The 20592-nt window shown below is 42.1% G+C and overlaps 1 protein-coding gene across 1 annotated transcript; it reads left to right on the forward strand.

The window, feature by feature from the left end:
- The first annotated feature begins 1727 nt into the window (after positions 1-1727).
- On the forward strand, positions 1728-20284 carry LOC124121706 (di-N-acetylchitobiase-like). Its single transcript, XM_046484758.2, has 9 exons — positions 1728-2054; positions 4402-4543; positions 5681-5901; positions 6422-6599; positions 7769-7866; positions 8988-9170; positions 10677-10770; positions 11840-11983; positions 13904-20284. The coding sequence occupies exons 1-9, from the start codon at positions 1905-1907 to the stop codon at positions 14068-14070; spliced, it is 1377 nt and encodes a 458-aa protein (XP_046340714.2). The 5' UTR covers positions 1728-1904; the 3' UTR covers positions 14071-20284.
- Positions 20285-20592: the final 308 nt, after the last annotated feature.

Below are 20592 nucleotides of genomic sequence, written 5' to 3' on the forward strand. Positions count from 1 at the left end.
ATTAAATTCATAGTCTTGAATTACTACGCGATACACTTTCAGAAAAGCAGCGTTATAACGAGGTTATACAGTTATTCACCGTAACTGATATCCAAATACTGACTGGCACGGCCTCGACATACTTTTGGCGTTATTCACGCCGTGTTGCACGGTTTAGTATTTAATCCACATGGAGAAGTACAAATGATCAAACGCAGGCTTCCCAGCTCATGACGTGTGTAGTGAACGTGTAATATGTACTTCAGAATGACCCTGCAACTCTTCCATTGGCGTGTGTCAGCATGCTATCAAGGAACATAAGTGAGTGAGTTGGGTTTAACGCAACATCATTCCAGTTCTATCACGGCGTGTCAGCTTAATGTGGGAGGTCAGCCCGAAGTGATGCAGGTCTCAGACGTTTACCACTTCGGTGAAGCATGGGTATGGTGCTGACAAACCTAGAAACATAATCGGGGCGAACCGGGATTCGAACCCACAATCAAAGGTTTCTGGCATGCCCAAGGGACGCAACTCTGCACAACGACGACTTAGACGACTGGGCCACCCGTACCCCCTCAAGGAACACGACTCCCTGCACGGGCGTCAGTCACTCAGTGTTGCAACGCAGTACAAATGAGGGACTTTAACTCTGCTTACACACACACACACACACACACACACACATATGTGTGTGTGTGTGTGTGTGTTTCTCGAGAGAGAGAGAGAGAGAGGGGGTCTTGTTATCAATAAGGGCAGCCATTTGTTTTACACAAGGAAATCTTTATGAAATGTCAGTTCATCACGCATGTGAGTACGTACGTGCACCCAACAACAGATTTACTGAATATTATTAAGAAGTTAAAATGGCTTAAAAACAACACAACAGACTTATTACGCTAGGAATAGAAGCCAAAAAAAATGAAATAATATGCACTGACTTACGTTTACCTATTATTTTCACTGGTTGATAAAATTAAACATACATAAGTCTGGAAATCGTTATCATACTAAAGGAAAAGAGTAGTTTTTCTACTCAATTTGTAAAATAACTGAAAATATTAAGGCGTTTTGTAAATAGTCTTATTGAAAAATTCAGCCGTTTCACGCACTGACTGACTTTTTACATTGGTTTGACATGGCTGTAAACACATACCTACATGTGTTTTCATCTTAATTTTTCAGTTGTTGTAAATGCCAGATCTATACTCGTATGTTGTATCCCCTCAACAACATCCCCCAAGAACACCCACCGCAGGCTGTAACGCCACCAACTACACATGTATTAACAGCCTCGAAACCAACGGCCGATGTGATGTGTTTTGTCTTGCTGCAAGCCCCTCGAGGTCCGGTCCTAGCTACCTGTGCACTCGTCTACATGTCCCGGGAGATCAATGGTCACCTTGTTTCGATTCACAGGGGACGTCAACAAGCCTCACTTCTGCTTTCTTGTTCCAGGATTGTATCAAAATCTTTAAAGAAACATGTAAAAATAAAGTAACAATCTATATATGATATTACATATCAATAAATGTATTAAGGATTATTAATTTATCATAAAAATGTGGTATAAATTCGCTGCTGCTTTGTTATATGTTCAATATCTATGTATTTGACTACTTTAATATTTACTGAAGAAATTAAAGCGTTCATGCTCAGAAATACAAGATGAGATTTCTGCGCGCCACAATTCAGAAATATTCTCTAAGTCGTCATTCTGTTGGTCGTTGCGCAGTTGCGGTGTAGAACCTGTTGCTGGGGAACTAGTATACGCACACACGTAATGGCGGCTGACATGCCTCTGGACATCGAGAACAGGTCCGTCGTTTGAAGTGATTGCCGAGATCCACTGCGCACCCCGTGGTACATTCACCATAAACTTTTTCCATATTTACATTTTTCATCACTGTCGTTGACACAGAGTGAATATGGCGTTGACCTCAGTGCACACCTGCGCTTACCTGTTGGTGATTGCTATGTCGGCTCTCTCCGTCTCGTCTGCAGGCAAGGTGGTATGTCCATGCAAGACGAAGGATGGGTGTGTTCGTCCGAACAGAATGAAGTCCACGGATAAAGAGGTACTGGTCGCATCATTTCGGCTCTGCAGTTCAGTCATAGTTATAGGGGTGTCTGATTGTTGTACATTCGTAAAACAAAACGCGGAAGTGAAGTCGCCTCTAGACTTGCTTCAGCTCTTATAACAATATACTACACTCTAAAGCGATTAAATATGGATAAGTCATAACGAAACCACGTACTCTGTCATATTTTTTTCATTGATGTCAGTAATATCTAATTTTGTTGATCATGTTGATGTTTAGTCAATCTATTTATCTGGGTTTTATTTATCGGTATTCATCTTTAGGAACGTTGTAAAATATAACATGGTTGTCTTCATTTTGATTTATGTTTCCATGAGCTCAGTATGAGTATATGGAGATTATAATTCTAGAATTCTGTCCTAAAATGTTACTCTATATGATGATGAACTGGACACTAGGGATGACCACATTCCAGTGATGAGAATGTGGCTAGAGTTACCTGCCCTTGTTTGATACAACCTCCTTCACTTGTACATCAGGTGCACTTGGGGCCAAAAAATATTGATGGAAAGATATTGAATATATTTTAAACAAATAATACTTTTCAGCCCACAAAATAATCAATGAATAAAGTGAAAGTTATGCATATTGTTTCCAACCCCCTTGTTAAATATGCTGTCATGCTGACTCACAGTTGTGATGACAAAACCATCTTGTTATTGCTCATCCTGCCCCGCCTACACGTTGATGTTGATGTTGTCAATGCAGATTTTGTTGATGCTGTCCTTCGCATCATCATCCATAAGACTTTCACAAACTGTTTCTACTTCCTCTAGAATGTGTCAGGGCGGTCAGGTAGTAAAGTGGTTAAAGCGTTCACTCGTCACGCCGAAGACTGAGGTTTGATTTCTGACATGGGTACGATGTGTGAAGCCCATTTATGGTTTCCCCCGCCATGATAATGCTAGAATGTTGCAGTGTAAAATCAAACTCACTCACTCTAGAACATGTTCCTGATTATACCATGGCTCAGCATGTTTAGGACAATAACAGGAATTATCAACTCTCTTTATTCACTGACAGTGGGATGATATATTATGTGCTGTACTCCCTGCCACATTATATATGTCAGCTGACTTAGGCCATAATGTTTAAAATAATGCCAAGATTCAACATGTGGAGGATTGAGATAATTCCAGTTCAGTTGTGATATATGACTCATGTTTCAAATTCTGCATGGTTTAATAATATTCTCAAATTAAGAACCACAACAGGACCAAAATGACTAGATTTATTTGGCCGAAGTAGGTAAAAGATGCAGACAAGGTACAATATTTGGCACATAAGGTTACACAGTAAGAAAGTGTATACTTGAACAAATTAAACCCCAAGCATTAAATTAAACAAGCAAGTAACCAAACACTGTATGGCACAAGTAATATTTGATAAGATATTAAGCGAGAATGAAACCTACTCATATAGAAAATATCTTTTAAATAATAGTGTTCCGTACATCTGTAAGTAGGTGTGGAGGCAACTGGTAAAGACGAGGCATGAAATGTAATATATATGATAGAATTGTACACGCAGAGATTTGAAGTTTACGTCTGAAGGTGAGAATTAAAAGTTGTGTAACCCAAATCGCGTTGACCAGGTCAGATATTGAATAGTGAGGCACATGCAAATTAGATAAGTTATAAAATTTAAGGGAAAATATTAAGTTAAGTTTTTACCTTGCCGCTAGGGTTGATGGGAAATTTAGGTCTTGCCAGCCTAAGACGATAATTGAGAAACAAGCATTGTTATTGTGGGTAGAAGCTTGACCTGGAAAAGAACTAGCAGACAGAAAACTGTATAAACAAAGTATAACCTGGGTGTATGGAAAAACCTTGCAGGCAAAAACAAAAATGCCTTTCATGGACATGCATACAAACAGAGGTTGTATACGAACTTCAAAACAACTGCTGTTGGGGATCTCAGTTAACCATTTTAAACTTTTAAAAAATCCCAATTTTGGACAACATAATGACTTTCCAAATTTGCCTGCCAGGAGCACTCAATTAAGAAGCAACCCATGGAGACCTGGGGTAGAATAGGTCTTCAGCAACCCATACTTGCCGTAAAAGGCGACTATGCTTGTCGTAAAAGGCAACTAACAGGATCGGGTGGTCAGCCTCGCTGACTTGGTTGATGCATGTCATAGTATCCCAGTTGTGTGGATCGATGCACATGATGTCAGTCACTGGATTGTCTGGTCTAGACTCGATTCTTTACAGACAGCCATCATATGGCTGGAATATTTCTGAGTGCGGCGTTAAACAACAAACAAATAAACAAACAGTTAAGAAGCCTAGCTACATCCCTGGCTGTTTACTGTTCACAGGTATTTATTGTGACAAATGGTACGGCAGACTACAGGAGTTGGGAATGGGATTCCTTGACTTCCGTCATCGCCACGGAGACCAACCTCAACACAGACGTCATGTGCTTTGCTCATCAGATGCACAAGAAATACGGCTTCATGGGTAACTAGTGCAGGCACTGCTCCTGGTTGTCAGCATCTTCCTGAGGCAAAGGGAGATAACTGACTCTAAAAGTCCAGTTTCCACCCTTGCTGAACTAGGCTGGAATTTCTGGGCTCGATCGTATCTATTATGAATGGACCAATCAGATTCCATCTCTCGTATCACTTGCATTTGCTTCAGACAAAATGTTGGCGTCAAGTCAAGACGATTTGATCAATTATCAAGATCTATATTGTGATAAAACGGATCTTACAGCACCAAGTGCATCAACTCACGTGAGCACCTTGATTAAAAACAATAAAAGATTTGGAAAATATCTGTTGACAACGACCGAAATCTGTACAACGGATTACGAACCGGATTTCGAATTTGTTGTGTGATTTTGATTGGACTATGCATAGACTCATTAGTCCAGCCAAAACTTAACTCCAAAATACCAGCTTAGTTCGGCAGGGTGGAAACTGGACTTTTATAGTCAGCTAACTCTCTTGCCTCAGGAAGATGGGGTGTTGGGAGACCGGGAGATATTCTCCTAGTTTTCATTTTATGTTCATGAAGTAAATCGCCTGCAAACATGTTAGAAGATCTGTGATGTGTTTCTTGATATGATTGTTTGGAGTTGAATTATTTTTTTTATAATAACCCATAACATTGCAGAGTCTTTCTGCTATGGCTTATTGTGGTTGTCTGGTGAAGTGGCTCAGCATGGTTGCCTGGTGAGGTGGCTAAGCATGGTTGTCTGGTGAGATGACTAAGTGAGGTTGTCGGGTGAGACGGTTTAGTGTGGTTGACAGGTGAGATGGTTAAGTGTGGTTGTCGGGTGAGACGGTTTAGTGTGGTTGACAGGTGAGATGGTTAAGTGAGGTTGTCGGGTGAGACGGTTTAGTGTGGTTGACAGGTGAGATGGTTAAGTGTGGTTGTCGGGTGAGACGGTTTAGTGTGGTTGTCGGGTGAGATGGCTAAGTGTGGTTGTCAGGTGAGATGGCTAAGTGTAGTTACCGGGTGAGATTGAAGGTAGGAGTGGATGTGTGTGGTTGATCGTTGCAACAGATTGTTGAGGCTGCAGTTTGGCTGTTCCTGGCTTGTACAGCTAAATGAGTGCATGAGGACCCTGTCTCACTGACGGTTGTGTTTCAGTCCATCTGGACTACAAGGCTGCCAACTCCAACTCCAGCTCCACCACGTGGGTCGACAGCATTGTCAGCCGCAGGAACTCCTCACACGCCGACTTTGTCTCAGTCAAACTCATGAACGTCCTCAAAACTAAGGATGCTTCCATAGTGCAGAAAGTGAACAAAATCCTCCTTGCGCTCAAGTCAGCGCTAACTCCAAAGATACATTATGGACATCCTATTGAGGTGGGTACACTGTCTGTCTAGGAACCTACCTAACTATGTGATGATCAGTAGTTTAGGTACAATGAGTTAGACGAATATAACTCGTATCATGAATATAGGGTAACAAATGCGAATATTTATTCACGATTACAATAACAAGTCAGCAGTTGATGTATTATTTATTATATTCAGTGAAACAATAACATAAATTATTTGACATAGTTTGTTAATTATTTATTTATTATACATTTTATATACTGCACTTATCCAGGTACTAGTCAAATGAAATATATAAGAGTGTTGTCTTTGAAGAAAGCTATGCGTGTAATATATTTTTAGGGATATTTTAAGGGACAAGGTATATAAATGCACATAACTCCATATTAAAAGCTATTCAATTCTAGTGACCTAGAAAAATGAATTCAGTTCATGAATGGATATGGTTCAATTCATCGGATACGCGAGTGAATCATAACAGCCTTGGTGTTCAGGTGTGTTGATCTGTACTGAATTTTCATTATTGTTAATGTTGTCGTTGCAGATGGTGTGTGTGGTGCCTTGGAAGCCGGCTTGCTATGGTGGTGACTGCACCATCACTCAGGACACCCTGTATCACGCCTGTGACTGGATCATGATTGACCCCAGCAGCTTTGAGTACCAGCATGAAGGAAGCGGGTGTCAGGCTAGGGCCACTGTGCCTTTCACCATGATCAGTCTGGGTGAGTGCAGGTGCTTGTTAGAGGCAGGGAGGGCTGTGTGAAGCTGGAGCCACTGTCTCCACCGTGATCAGTCTAGGTGAGTGCAGGTGCTTGTTAGAGGCAGGGAGGGCTGTGTGAAGCTGGAGCCACTGTCTCCACCATGATCAGTCTGGGTGAGTGCAGGTGCTTGTTAGAGGCAGGGAGGGCTGTGTGAAGCTGGAGCCACTGTCTCCACCATGATCAGTCTGGGTGAGTGCAGGTGCTTGTTAGAGGCAGGGAGGGCTGTGTGAAGCTGGAGCCACTGTCTCCACCATGATCAGTCTGGGTGAGTGCAGGTGCTTGTTAGAGGCAGGGAGGGCTGTGTGAAGCTGGAGCCACTGTCTCCACCGTGATCAGTCTGGGTGAGTGCAGGTGCTTGTTAGAGGCAGGGAAGGCTGTGTGAAGCTGGAGCCACTATCTCCACCATGATCAGTCTGGGTGAGTGCAGGTGCTTGTTAGAGGCAGGGAGGGCTGTATGAAGCTGGAGCCACTGTCTCCACCATGATCAGTCTGGGTGAGTGCAGGTGCTTGTTAGAGGCAGGGAGGGCTGTGTGAAGCTGGAGCCACTGTCTTCACCATGATCAGTCTGGGTGAGTGCAGGTGCTTGTTAGAGGCAGGGAGGGCTGTGTGAAGCTGGAGCCACTGTCTCCACCGTGATCAGTCTGGGTGAGTGCAGGTGCTTGTTAGAGGCAGGGAAGGCTGTGTGAAGCTGGAGCCACTATCTCCACCGTGATCAGTCTGGGTGAGTGCAGGTGCTTGTTAGAGGCAGGGAGGGCTGTATGAAGCTGGAGCCACTGTCTCCACCATGATCAGTCTGGGTGAGTGCAGGTGCTTGTTAGAGGCAGGGAGGGCTGTGTGAAGCTGGAGCCACTGTCTTCACCATGATCAGTCTGGGTGAGTGCAGGTGCTTGTTAGAGGCAGGGAGGGCTTTGTGAAACTGGAGCCACTGTCTCCACCATGATCAGTCTGGGTGAGTGCAGGTGCTTGTTAGAGGCAGGGAGGGCTGTGTGAAGCTGGAGCCACCGTCTCCACATGGTGACAACCCAATGTCTACTCCTATGAGAAGGGGGGTCTATGACCCAGTAGTTACAGTTCTCCGCACATTCATACTTTGTTGTCTTGCCTCCCATTTGGTGTTTCTGCTTGACCAGGTGTGGATGAATATGCATCCTTCGGGATCAACGAGGAGCGAGTGATCCTTGGCATCCCCTGGCATGGCTACAAGTACAACTGTAAAGACTTCACATTTGTGAGTAGACCCACAGTTGTTGTAATACTAGCATGTCCTGTCATCCATTGGTGTGTGTGTTGCTGGCTCGGACTTGCATGACTAGATGATGACATCCCTAGATGATGACTGATGATGACACGACGATGACTGATGACTGATGATGAACGGATGATGACTGACGATGACTGATGGTGGCACGATGATGATTGGATCATGATTATCGGATGATGACTGATGATGACATGGTGATGACTGATGAAGACTAACAATGACTTGATGTTGACATACTAATGACTGATAACTGGATGATAATATGACGATGACTGATGATGACGATACAAAGATGATTGATGATGACCCGACATTTACTGATGATGACACATTTTTGACTGATGATGATACGACGGCTACTGATGATGACAGATGACACGATGGTGACTGATGGTGATACAACAATGATTGATGATGACATGATGACGATGACTGATGAGGACAAAACGATGACTGATGATGACATCATGATGATAAGATGATGACTGATGATGATACGACGATGATTACTGACGACACGACGATTGCTGATGAAGATGGATGATAACTGATGATGCCTTGGAGATGACTGGATGATGCGACCCATGAAGATTCGGGATAGAAAAGGTTTTCAGCAACCCATGCCTTTTGTAAGAGGCGACTGTGCTTGTCCTATATGGCGACTAACAGGGTTGGGAAGTCAGGCTCGCTGACTTTGTAATGCATGTCATCATTTCCCAATTGCATGGATCGATGCTCATGATGTCAATCACTGGATTGTCTGGCCTAGACTCGATTATTTACTACTATAGGAATATTGCTAAGTGTCGTGTTAAACGACAAACTAACATCAACTAGATGATGAGAAGACTTGTCTACATAAGTAAGTGATGATATATCTCAATGATAACCGGACTAGCCGGCACCATGAAATGACAACATAACCAGATGACAGCAGGCCAGACTGTTCTTCTCTGTAACCCAAACTCACTCACTCACTCACTCACTCACTCACTCACTCACTCACTCACTCACTCACTCACTCACTCACTCACTCACTCACTCACTCACTCACTCACTCACCCACTCACTCACTGATTTGTTGCCAGCGTATGGATTTAAGTAAGTGCACCCTGAAGGAAGTCAAGAGCGAGGGGTCCAACACAAGCCACTGCGACGTTGCCGGGTCCCGAGAAATGATATCAGTTGGAGAACTCCTGGACAAGCATCAGGACCAACTGACCACAGCCTACTGGAACAAGGCCTACAAGGCTCCCATGTTTGACCATTGTGTAAGTACACCCTTGGACGCCCATGTTTGACCATTGTGTAAGTACACCCTTGGACGCCTATGTTTGACCATTGTGTAAGTTCACCATGGACGCCCATGTTTGACCATTGTGTAAGTACACCCATGGACGCCCATGTTTGACCATTGTGTAAGTTCACCATGGACGCCCATGTTTGACCATTGTGTAAGTTCACCATGGACGCCCATGTTTGACCATTGTGTAAGTACACCCATGGATGCCCATGTTTGACCATTGTGTCAGTTCACCATGGACGCCCATGTTTGACCATTGTGTAAGTACACCCATGGACACCCATGTTTGACCATTGTGTAAGTTCACCATGGACGCCCATGTTTGACCATTGTGTAAGTACACCCATGGACAGCCATGTTTGACCATTGTGTCAGTTCACCATGGACGCCCATGTTTGACCATTGTGTAAGTACACCCATGGACGCCCATGTTTGACCATTGTGTAACTTCACCATGGACGCCCATGTTTGACCATTGTGTAACTTCACCATGGACGCCCATGTTTGACCAGTGTGTAAGTTCACCATGGACGCCCATGTTTGACCATTGTGTAAGTACACCCATGGACACCCATGTTTGACCATTGTGTAAGTACACCCATGGACGCCCATGTTTGACCATTGTGTGGGTTCACCATGGACACCCATGTTTGACCATTGTGTAAGTTCACCATGGACGCCCATGTTTGACCATTGTGTAAGTACACCCAGTTTATCGTGTGTGTAAAGTACTACATGGTTTACCGTGTGTGTAATGTACTACGTGGTTTATCGTGTCTGTAATGTACTACGTGGTTTATCATGTCTGTAATGTACTACATGGTTTATCATGTCTGTAATGTACTACGTGGTTTATCATGTCTGTAATGTACTACGTGGTTTATCGTGTCTGTAATGTACTACATGGTTTATCATGTCTGTAATGTACTACATGGTTTATCATGTCTGTAATGTACTACATGGTTTATCATGTCTGTAATGTACTACGTGGTTTATCGTGTGTGTAATGTACTACGTGGTTTATCGTGTCTGTAATGTACTACGTGGTTTATCGTGTCTGTAATGTACTACGTGGTTTATCGTGTGTGTAATGTACTACGTGGTTTATCGTGTGTGTAATGTACTACGTGGTTTATCGTGTCTGTAATGTACTACGTGGTTTATCGTGTGTGTAATGTACTACATGGTTTATCGTGTGTGTAATGTACTACGTGGTTTATCATGTCTGTAATGTACTACATGGTTTATCGTGTGTGTAATGTACTACGTGGTTTATCGTGTCTGTAATGTACTACGTGGTTTATCGTGTGTGTAATGTACTACGTGGTTTATCGTGTCTGTAATGTACTACATGGTTTATCGTGTGTGTAATGTACTACGTGGTTTATCGTGTCTGTAATGTACTACGTGGTTTATCGTGTCTGTAATGTACTACGTGGTTTATCGTGTCTGTATCTGTAGTTGTGTGTTTCAGACGTCTAACATGTCCAACTGTCACCAGTACTGGTACGAGAACATCCACAGTCTCCGGCTCAAGTATCAGTATGCCCATGATTTTGGCCTCAAAGGTAAACATACAGTTTGTTCAGATACACCTGTAGTCTTTAGTCTGTAACAAATACACCTGTAGTCTTCAGTCTGTAACACGTACACCTATAGTCTTTAGTCTGTAACACATACTCCTATAGTCTTCAGTCTGTAACACATACACCTGTAGTCTTTAGTCTGTAACACATACACCTATAGTCTTTAGTCTGTAACACATACACCTATAGTCTTCAGTCTGTCACACATACACCTGTAGTCTTAAGTCTGTAACACATACACCTGTAGTCTTTAGTCTGTAACACATACACCTATAGTCTTCAGTCTGTTCAGATACACCTGTAGTCTTTAGTCTGTAACACATACACCTATAGTCTTTAGTCTGTAACACATACACCTGTAGTCTTTAGTCTGTAACACATACACCTGTAGTCTTCAGTCTGTAACACATACACCTGTAGTCTTTAGTCTGTAACACATACACCTATAGTCTTTAGTCTGTAACACATACACCTATAGTCTTCAGTCTGTCACACATACACCTGTAGTCTTTAGTCTGTAACACATACACCTGTAGTCTTTAGTCTGTAACACATACACCTATAGTCTTCAGTCTGTTCAGATACACCTGTAGTCTTTAGTCTGTAACACATACACCTATAGTCTTCAGTCTGTTCAGATACACCTATAGTCTTTAGTCTGTAACACATACACCTATAGTCTTCAGTCTGTTCAGATACACCTGTAGTCTTCAGTCTTCAAGACATACACCTATAGTCTTTAGTCTGTAACACATACAACTATAGTCTTTAGTCTGTAACACATACACCTATAGTCTTTAGTCTGTAACACATACACCTATAGTCTTTAGTCTGTAACACATGCACCTATAGTCTTTAGTCTGTAACACATACACCTATAGTCTTTAGTCTGTAACACATACACCTATAGTCTTTAGTCTGTTCAGATACACCTATAGTCTTCAGTCTATAACACATACACCTATAGTCTTTAGTCTGTTCAGATATACCTGTAGTCTTTAGTCTGTTTGCATACACCTGTGATCAGGTCACACAAACTCATATGTTTCAGGGATTGCTATTTACTTCGCTGAAGATCTGTCCAAGTCCAACACGCCAGCCAACACGGGCTTCACGGGGGGCATGTGGGACTGGGTCCTCCACGGAATCCTGCAAACAACAGTAAAACAACCCCCGCCAGTCAAGTACCATGCTGGTAGGTGTAGCTTGAGTTTATTACCATGCTGGTAGGTGTAGCTTGAGTTTAATACCATGCTGGTAGGTGTAGCTTGAGTTTAATACCATGCTGGTAGGTGTAGCTTGAGTCTAATACCATGCTGGTAGGTGTAGCTTGAGTTTAATACCATGCTGGTAGGTGTAGCTTGATTCTAATACCATGCTGGTAGGTGTAGCTTGAGTTTAATACCATGCTGGTAGGTGTAGCTTCAGTTTAATACCATGCTGGTAGGTGTAGCTTGAGTTTAATACCATGCTGGTAGGTGTAGTTTGAGTTTAATACCATGCTGGTAAGTGTAGCTTGAGTCTAATACCATGCTGGTAGGTGTAGCTTGAGTTTAATACCATGCTGGTAAGTGTAGCTTGAGTTTAATACCATGCTGGTAGGTGTAGCTTGAGTATAATACCATGCTGGTAGGTGTAGCTTGAGTTTAATACCATGCTGGTAGGTGTAGCTTGAGTTTAATACTATGCTGGTAGGTGTAGCTTGAGTATAATACCAGCAAGCATAGCTTGAGTATAATACCAGCAAGCATAGCTTGAGTATAATACCATCAAGCGTAGCTTGAGTATAATACCAGCAAGTGTAGCATGAGTATAATACCAGCAAGTGTAGCTTGAGTATAATACCAGCAAGCGTAGCTTGAGTATAATACCAGCAAGTGTAGCTTGAGTTAAATACCATGCTGGTAGGTGTAGCTTGAGTTTAATACCATGCTGGTAGGTGTATCTTGAGTTTAATACCATGCTGGTAGGTGTAGCTTGAGTCTAATACCATGCTGGTAGGTGTATCTTGAGTTTAATACCATGCTGGTAGGTGTATCTTGAGTCTAATACCATGCTGGTAGGTGTAGCTTGAGTTTAATACCATGCTGGTAGGTGTAGCTTGAGTTTAATACCATGCTGGTAGGTGTAGCTTGAGTCTAATACCATACTGGTAGGTGTAGCTTGAGTTTAATACCATGCTGGTAGGTGTAGCTTGAGTTTAATACCATGCTGGTAGGTGTAGCTTGAGTTTAATACTATGCTGGTAGGTGTAGCTTGAGTATAATACCAGCAAGCATAGCTTGAGTATAATACCAGCAAGCATAGCTTGAGTATAATACAAGCAAGCATAGCTTGAGTATAATACCAGCAAGCATAGCTTGAGTATAATACCAGCAAGCGTAGCTTGAGTATAATACCAGCAAGTGTAGCATGAGTATAATACCAGCAAGCGTAGCTTGAGTATAATACTAGCAAGCGTAGCTTGAGTATAATACCAGCAAGCGTAGCATGAGTATAATACCAGCAAGTGTAGCTTGAGTTAAATACCATGTTGGTAGGTGTAGCTTGAGTATGATACCAGCAAGTGTAGCATGAGTATAATACCAGCAAGTGTAGCATGAGTATAATACCAGCAAGCATAGCTTGAGTATAATACCAGCAAGCGTAGCTTGAGTATAATACCAGCAAGTGTAGCATGAGTATAATACCAGCAAGTGTAGCATGAGTATAATACCAGCAAGTGTAGCATTAGTATAATACCAGCAAGTGTAGCATGAGTATAATACCAGTAAGCGTAGCTTGAGTATAATACCAGCAAGTGTAGCTTGAGTTAAATACCATGTTGGTAGGTGTAGCTTGAGTATGATACCAGCAAGTGTAGCATGAGTATAATACCAGCAAGTGTAGCATGAGTATAATACCAGCAAGTGTAGCATGAGTATAATACTAGCAAGTGTAGCATAAGTATAATACCAGCAAGTGTAGCTTTAGTATAAGACCAGCAAGTGTAGCATGAGTATAATACCAGCAAGCATAGCTTGAGTATAATACCAGCAAGTGTAGCATGAGTATAATACCATACTAGTGTACCCCCAGTGTGCACCCCATCTGTAAGTTCTGTTTGATGTTTCAGATGTGGTGGCTGGGGCGGCCATCGGCTGTCTGTTGCTTGGACTGGTTCTGGGAGTCCTCTTCACCTGCCTGGGACTGCGACATCGCGTCAAGAAGAAGCCAGGTGCTCCCTTCAAGCGCGACCGGCAGGTGGAGTACCACGACGAGGATGATGACTTGAACTTGTGATCACATTTGGCAGCAGTCAGCAATTCTCCATCAAGAAATTAAAGAAAACAAAATTCAAGTAATGTCAGCTGAGATTGTAGGAAAGAGGCATTGTGTGTACACAGATCTCTCAATGGTTAGTTTGATTTCAAAGTTTACTGGGTTGTGAGCATGGCCAGCTTCTGTCAGACCTGAACACAACGTATAGACAGGAGCAGTCTTGATTTAATCAAAATCTCTAGGGATATTCTTTTGTTCCGTGTTAAAGTGGATTTTGTTATTGGAACTGTTTTTTGTTCAATGCCTTAGAAATGAAAATATTTTTTAACACAGGTTTCGTTACTGTACAGCCCACTGGACCTTGGTCAACAGCTGTTGTAGACTGTCCCAAGTACTTGGGCTCACGTCCGGTATCTTTTAGCCTTGATGTGTACAAGTATTTATTTATTTATATAGATCAGTTGAATAAAATTTTAATTTTCTATGGAAATATTAAGACACATCATACAAGTAAAGACATAATATTGTATTGAGTTATTATTGGAATTGATAGGGGAAAGTTAATATAAAAACAATATTAGTTTGTCTAAGTTGCACAGATTTTCCTGAATCGGTTAATGAGCTTAGAGATTGATCATTTTCTGGGTGTGTATTATCATGGTATCTGTTGTTATGGCAACTCTTGCTTGAAAGTGTGGAAGCAGTGGCATTGTCATGGTAACTGATGCTATGGCTTAAAAGTGTGGAGTGTAGAAGCTGTGGCATTGTGTTGTCATGGTTACCGCTGCCATGACAGCTCCTGCTTGATAGTGTGGAGTGTGGGAGCTGTGGCGTTGTGTTGTCATGGTTACTGCTGCCATGACAGCTCCTGCTTGATAGTGTGGGAGCTGTGGCGTTGTCATGGTAACTGCTGCTATGGCTTGAAAGTGTGGAGTGCAGGAGTTGTAGCATTGTGTTGTCATGGTTACTGTTGCTATGACAGCTCCTGCTTGAAAGTGTGGAGTGCAGGGGCTGTGGTTACTGCTGCTAGAGGGTGTGATTTGAACATTCCCTTCCCTACATTCTTCATATAGTATAAGACAAGAAGTTGTGATTTGAACATTCCCTTCACTACATTCTTCATATAGTATAAGACACTGAAGTTGTGATTTAAGCATTCCACTCAGTACATTCTCCATCTAGAGAACCATGGGCCAACTGTCATTGTCTCTGCAGAGTTGTCTCCCTTAGGAGTGCCAGACACCAATGACCGTGACTGAATCCTAGATCCGCCCTGGTTATGGTTCAAGGTTTGTTTGTGTTCGTTGGTTTTACCCAGAGTCTAATACCTGTATCAGGTTTCCACTCACTCACTCACTCACTAAAGTAAAACATGCTACTCCATGAGTCTGGTGAGATGGTAAGTTACCCACTCGGGGAACCTGGTCCTGACAGCTTGGGGGCATGGGTGGCCCAGTCGTCTAAGGTGCCGTGATTCGCTATGCTATGATTATGGGTTCGAATCCCGGTTCGCCCCAATTATGTTTCTAGGTTTGTCAGCACCATACCCATGCTTGTGGGTTTCACCGAAGTGGTAAACATCTGAGACCTGCATCATTTCGGGCTTTCCTCCCACATTAAGCTGACACGCTGTGATATGACTGTAATACTGTTAAAAGCGGCGTTTAACCAAACTCACTCACTCCTGACAGCCACTCTCATCTGTGTGTGTCAGTAAATAGCTGTCGGTACTTTCACCATGAGACGAGTATTATCTGTGTGTGTCAGTAAATAGCTGTCGGTACTTTCACCATGAGACGAGTATCATCTGTGTGCGTCAGTAAATAGCTGTCGGTACTTTCACCATGAGACGAGTATCATCTGTGTGTGTCAGTAAATAGCTGTCGGTACTTTCACCATGAGACGTGTATCATCTGTGTGTGTCAGTAAATAGCTGTCGGTACTTTTACCATGAGACGAGTATCATCTGTGTGCGTCAGTAAATAGCTGTCGGTACTTTCACCATGAGACGAGTATCATCTGTGTGTGTCAGTAAATAGCTGTCGGTACTTTTACCATGAGACGAGTATCATCTGTGTGCGTCAGTAAATAGCTGTCGGTACTTTTACCATGAGACGAGTATCATCTGTGTGTGTCAGTAAATAGCTGTCGGTACTTTTACCATGAGACGAGTATCATCTGTGTGCGTCAGTAAATAGCTGTCGGTACTTTCACCATGAGACGTGTATCATTCGGTTCTTTCAGTGATGGAAGTGTGTATCTTACTCAGATAATTCATTATGCCAGATATTTCCTATTATGTCTTGTGTTTGAATGTAGAGGTACGAAAATATAGCACCTTGCTTCTCAGACTCCAGCAGGGAAATGCAAATTATTTTGTTTCCGCAAATTTGCCCATTTTTCAAACAAAACAAAAACAGGATGCAAACTTCAAAAGTTGTATCTCATGTGTGTGCATTCTTACATTGATGCCTTATGTTCTGTGATGGTCTGCTGATCTCAGGAATCTGGTAACCATGGATACCCCGAGATATAGCTGTTGGAGGAAATGTACACGATATGTTTATGAAGTTCTGTTGGAATCAACATGTAATTTGCAGCGTTCTGATTGCCTTGATTCACGTGAGGCCTGCAGGAAGTGGAGAATATTGTGTGTGGCACTATTTGTAGTTATTCAACACAGGCTGAACATGTTGCTAGCCAGCTACAAGAATGAGTCCCAGATCTAGAGTTATCCCCCTTGTTGCATTCCGTGTTGTGGGAGCTGTGTTGTGTTGTTGTTCAAGATGATGGAACAACTGTTGTGCAGATGTTTGTGTCCTCACACAACATTCCAATACGTATGTCGATCATCATTCCAGAACATATTTTGTATACAAACGTTGAACAGTTTAGCCGGGAGGGGCAACCGATGGCAATATGTATTTTAGTGATCTTATATTCATATAGCATTTGCTCATTCACTGAACCAGTGAGATTTGATTCTGTTGGTTTGAAATACTGCATCTTTTTTTACTTGGATTGTTTAATTGTGTGTTTTACCTGGATCTCTGGCTGGTCGCTCTCCCTATCTACCTGGTGTAGAGCTCTCCCTATCTACCTGGTGTAGAGCTCTCCCTATCTACCTGGTGTAGAGCTCTCCTATCTACCTGGTGTAGAGCTCTCCCTATCTACCTGGTGTAGAGCTCTCCCTATCTACCTGGTGTAGAGCTCTCCCTATCTACCTGATTTAGAGCTCTCCCTATCTACCTGGTGCAGAGCTCTCCCTATCTACCTGGTGCAGAGCTCTCCCTATCTACCTGGTGCAGAGCTCTCCCTATCTACCTGATGTAGAGCTCTCCCTATCTACCTGGTGTAGAGCTCTCCTATCTACCTGGTGCAGAGCTCTCCCTATCTACCTGATGTAGAGCTCTCCCTATCTACCTGGTGTAGAGCTCTCCCTATCTATCTGGTGTAGAGCTCTCCCTATCTATCTGGTGTAGAGCTCTCCCTATCTACCTGGTGTAGAGCTCTCCTATCTACCTGGTGTAGAGCTCTCCCTATCTACCTGATGTAGAGCTCTCCCTATCTACCTGGTGTAGAGCTCTCCCTATCTACCTGGTGTAGAGCTCTCCCTATCTACCTGGTATAGAGCTCTCCCTATCTTCCTGATGCATTTGTCTTGTATATATTTGTACATCATGTCTGCATTCTATGTGGAGAGGCCTGTCAAAGCCATTTACTGGCTATGTCTAAGGTTATTATTGCTGTTCCAGCTGAACTGTTTGAAAATATATGAACCATTGACAATTGTACTATGTGAATATAGTCTGCACTGTTTAGTGATCATAGTCTTGGGACTACAAGAGCTATAACGAAAAAGGTAATAATTACAAAGCAGGTATTCTCATGTGGCGACAGCAGATGAATTGACATTTCGTATTTCCATATTGTCTGAATGCTTCTCGTATCAAACATGTTGTGTATGGTGGGTTTACAGCACTCCTGTAATCAACTGTAGAAAACTGGTGTTATCTGTTTGCCAAAGTTTGTATTAAATGATACTGCTTGTTACTACTTAAACGAGTACTTTCAAGTACTAACTCTAGATCAGTGATGAGGTGACTGGAAGAACGTCATGTGGAAATGTATGTTGATATTGTCGTGCGACGTGTCGTGTGACGTGTAGTGTACAGAGAGCAGATATATGTGAAGAACATCCAGTGAAGTCCTGATCATCTGGATAGTATTTCATAGGCTCTGTATTATCGCGGTATCAGTTAATCTACAACCCGTCAACTGTTTACTTATGCAAATCTAAGTATGAGTATACGCGTTAACTTTCTTATGAGAGTTTCTAGAATGTTTTTGAAGTGGAATTACCCCTACCTCCATTCGAAATTTGTTAGAAAAGAACCCATTTTTTTACGCGATGTCCCTTGACGCAAACTAGGCCGTACGTGGCATACATACTGATTATGCATAATCCACACGTATCACACAAACTAGTGATACTGCGATAATACTGCCTTACCCACCCTTGAGTCGCTAATGACAGGTACTTTGTTTACCCAACTCTGTTAAGAAAATCAGCACCAATCAATCCCAATTGATATTTCATAAAAGTTGAACAACAAACAAGAAACATTTTGCGTACGACATATTTAATAGGTTAGTAAGTGATTGCCATTACCATCCATTAGGAATTAATTACCATAATAAGGCTTAAAAAAATGAAAAGAATTGGTTCACAGGCAATGACTTTTGAAAATATAGTGCATGCGGGCAGTGGTTTTCTTTGGCTTGTTCAAACTAGTAGGTGCCCAAATAAACAGTTGTGTACCATCAACCTGGGAAAGGGCCTCCCTATATCAACAAACAACCGCTCCTATTGCCGCCATGACCATAACACACGATGTGCAGTAAAGCGGTGCGCATATTAAGGGAAGTAACTGGGTGCTATATTGGATAGCATTGATTTTAAGTATTAGGATTTTTTAATAATGGAAATAAAACAAAACATGCGCCAGACTTTATGATGATGCGGGCGGTGCCTGAGAACCAAGACTATTATTTTTTTAGCCTAATATAGTGTAGCATGCTACTGTCCCCTGTGACATGGCAGCCCGGAGGAACAGATCTCCGGGTGAATCTTCAGGAGTCTGGCATGGGGTTCCCTTGGAATAACATGGGAGACTTCTGAATCATAGGGATCACGACTTGCGTGTCACTGAAAATACAAACACAGGCTCTCTCTCTCCAACTCACGCACATGCACACGTGCAGGTTAGCCTCTATTTGTACATGTACAATGACAGCTTAGATTGTTTTTGCTTGACCTGCAATAATTCTGAAACTATTGAAAATGGATATTTTTGCAGTTAGGTGTTTTTTAGTTTGTTGTAGTGTATTGTTCCCATTGTGTTAGCTGCTTTCTCTCTCAGTGTTGCACAGTCACAGCAGAAGATTTCATGTGAAAGGGAGATGGGAAATTTTCAGATGAAAGGCTTAGAAGAAAAAAGAGAAATTTGTCTTTTTTAACAAAACAAGAAATTATTCATCTTCAGTGACCTGCGAGTGTTGCTGACAAAATGAACGTGTCAGCTTTTTCAGTTTGCTCCATGAGATAAAGTTCTGTTTATTATGTTTTGATATTGATATTGATGCATTGATCGTCATGATATTACACTGAAAACCACCGTCTTCTTCACTTGTGCAAAATATCATTTTTTTAAATTTTCAAATAAAATAGTATTTCATCACTGAATACATAACATTTTTAGCTTTGTCATGAACTTAGCGTCCTTGGTTTCGGTCAGATTCTGACAATCACATGTTCGTGACACGCTTTGTAGAACACAGTGAAACGTTGTCATATTTTGTCACACGTATGCAAGTAGGGTGCCCATATTAGGCCATTGTGTGAGATCGTCACATTAAACAGAGTTTGCTTTGAGAAGGTTTCACTGTGTAAGAGTTAGTGCAAATTTTTACTACAACTACTGCTGTACTTGACCTTCTTTTTTCTTCAAGTTTGCTATCACTTCAAAAGATAAAATAGTTTTGGTTTATATTTTATCACCATACAGCTAATATTTTTGCATCAGTTTGTGAGTTGCTGATTTATATTTGTATAAGAATAGAAGTAATTGTAAGCCTGTAACAACATGAAGTGATGTCTGAACAACCACCCTGTACAAATAGTTGTGCTGTTTGTCCTTTATGCAATTCACTGGAAATAAACAATGGATTTTTATACGTTTCATGTGTTGTTTTATAACTTATGTTCTTCATCCTCTGTTGTAATGACATCCTGAAGTCAACAGATGTAATGACGTCCTGAAGTCTACAGATGTAATGACGTTCTGAAGTCAACAGATGTAATGACGTTCTGAAGTCTACAGTTGTAACGACGTTCTGAAGTCTACAGTTGTAACGACGTCCTGAAGTCTACAGTTGTAACGACATCCTGAAGTCTACAGTTACTTTGTTTGTTGTTAAACGCCGCACTCAGCAATATTCCAGCTATATGACGCTGGTCTGTAAATAATCGAGTCTGGACCA

Source organism: Haliotis rufescens, unplaced genomic scaffold (genome assembly GCF_023055435.1).
Source record: "Haliotis rufescens isolate VD_foot unplaced genomic scaffold, xgHalRufe1.0.p SCAF_6, whole genome shotgun sequence".
NCBI lineage: Eukaryota > Metazoa > Mollusca > Gastropoda > Lepetellida > Haliotidae > Haliotis > Haliotis rufescens.

Coding starts and splice junctions, on each gene's coding strand:
- LOC124121706 (XM_046484758.2), top strand. CDS start 1,905: ATGGCGTTGACCTCAGTGCACACCTGCGCTTACCTGTTGGTGATTGCT. Junction 2,055..4,401: donor TGAAGTCCACGGATAAAGAG/GTACTGGTCGCA, acceptor TACTGTTCACAG/GTATTTATTGTGACAAATGG. Junction 9,171..10,676: donor CTCCCATGTTTGACCATTGT/GTAAGTACACCC, acceptor TGTGTGTTTCAG/ACGTCTAACATGTCCAACTG.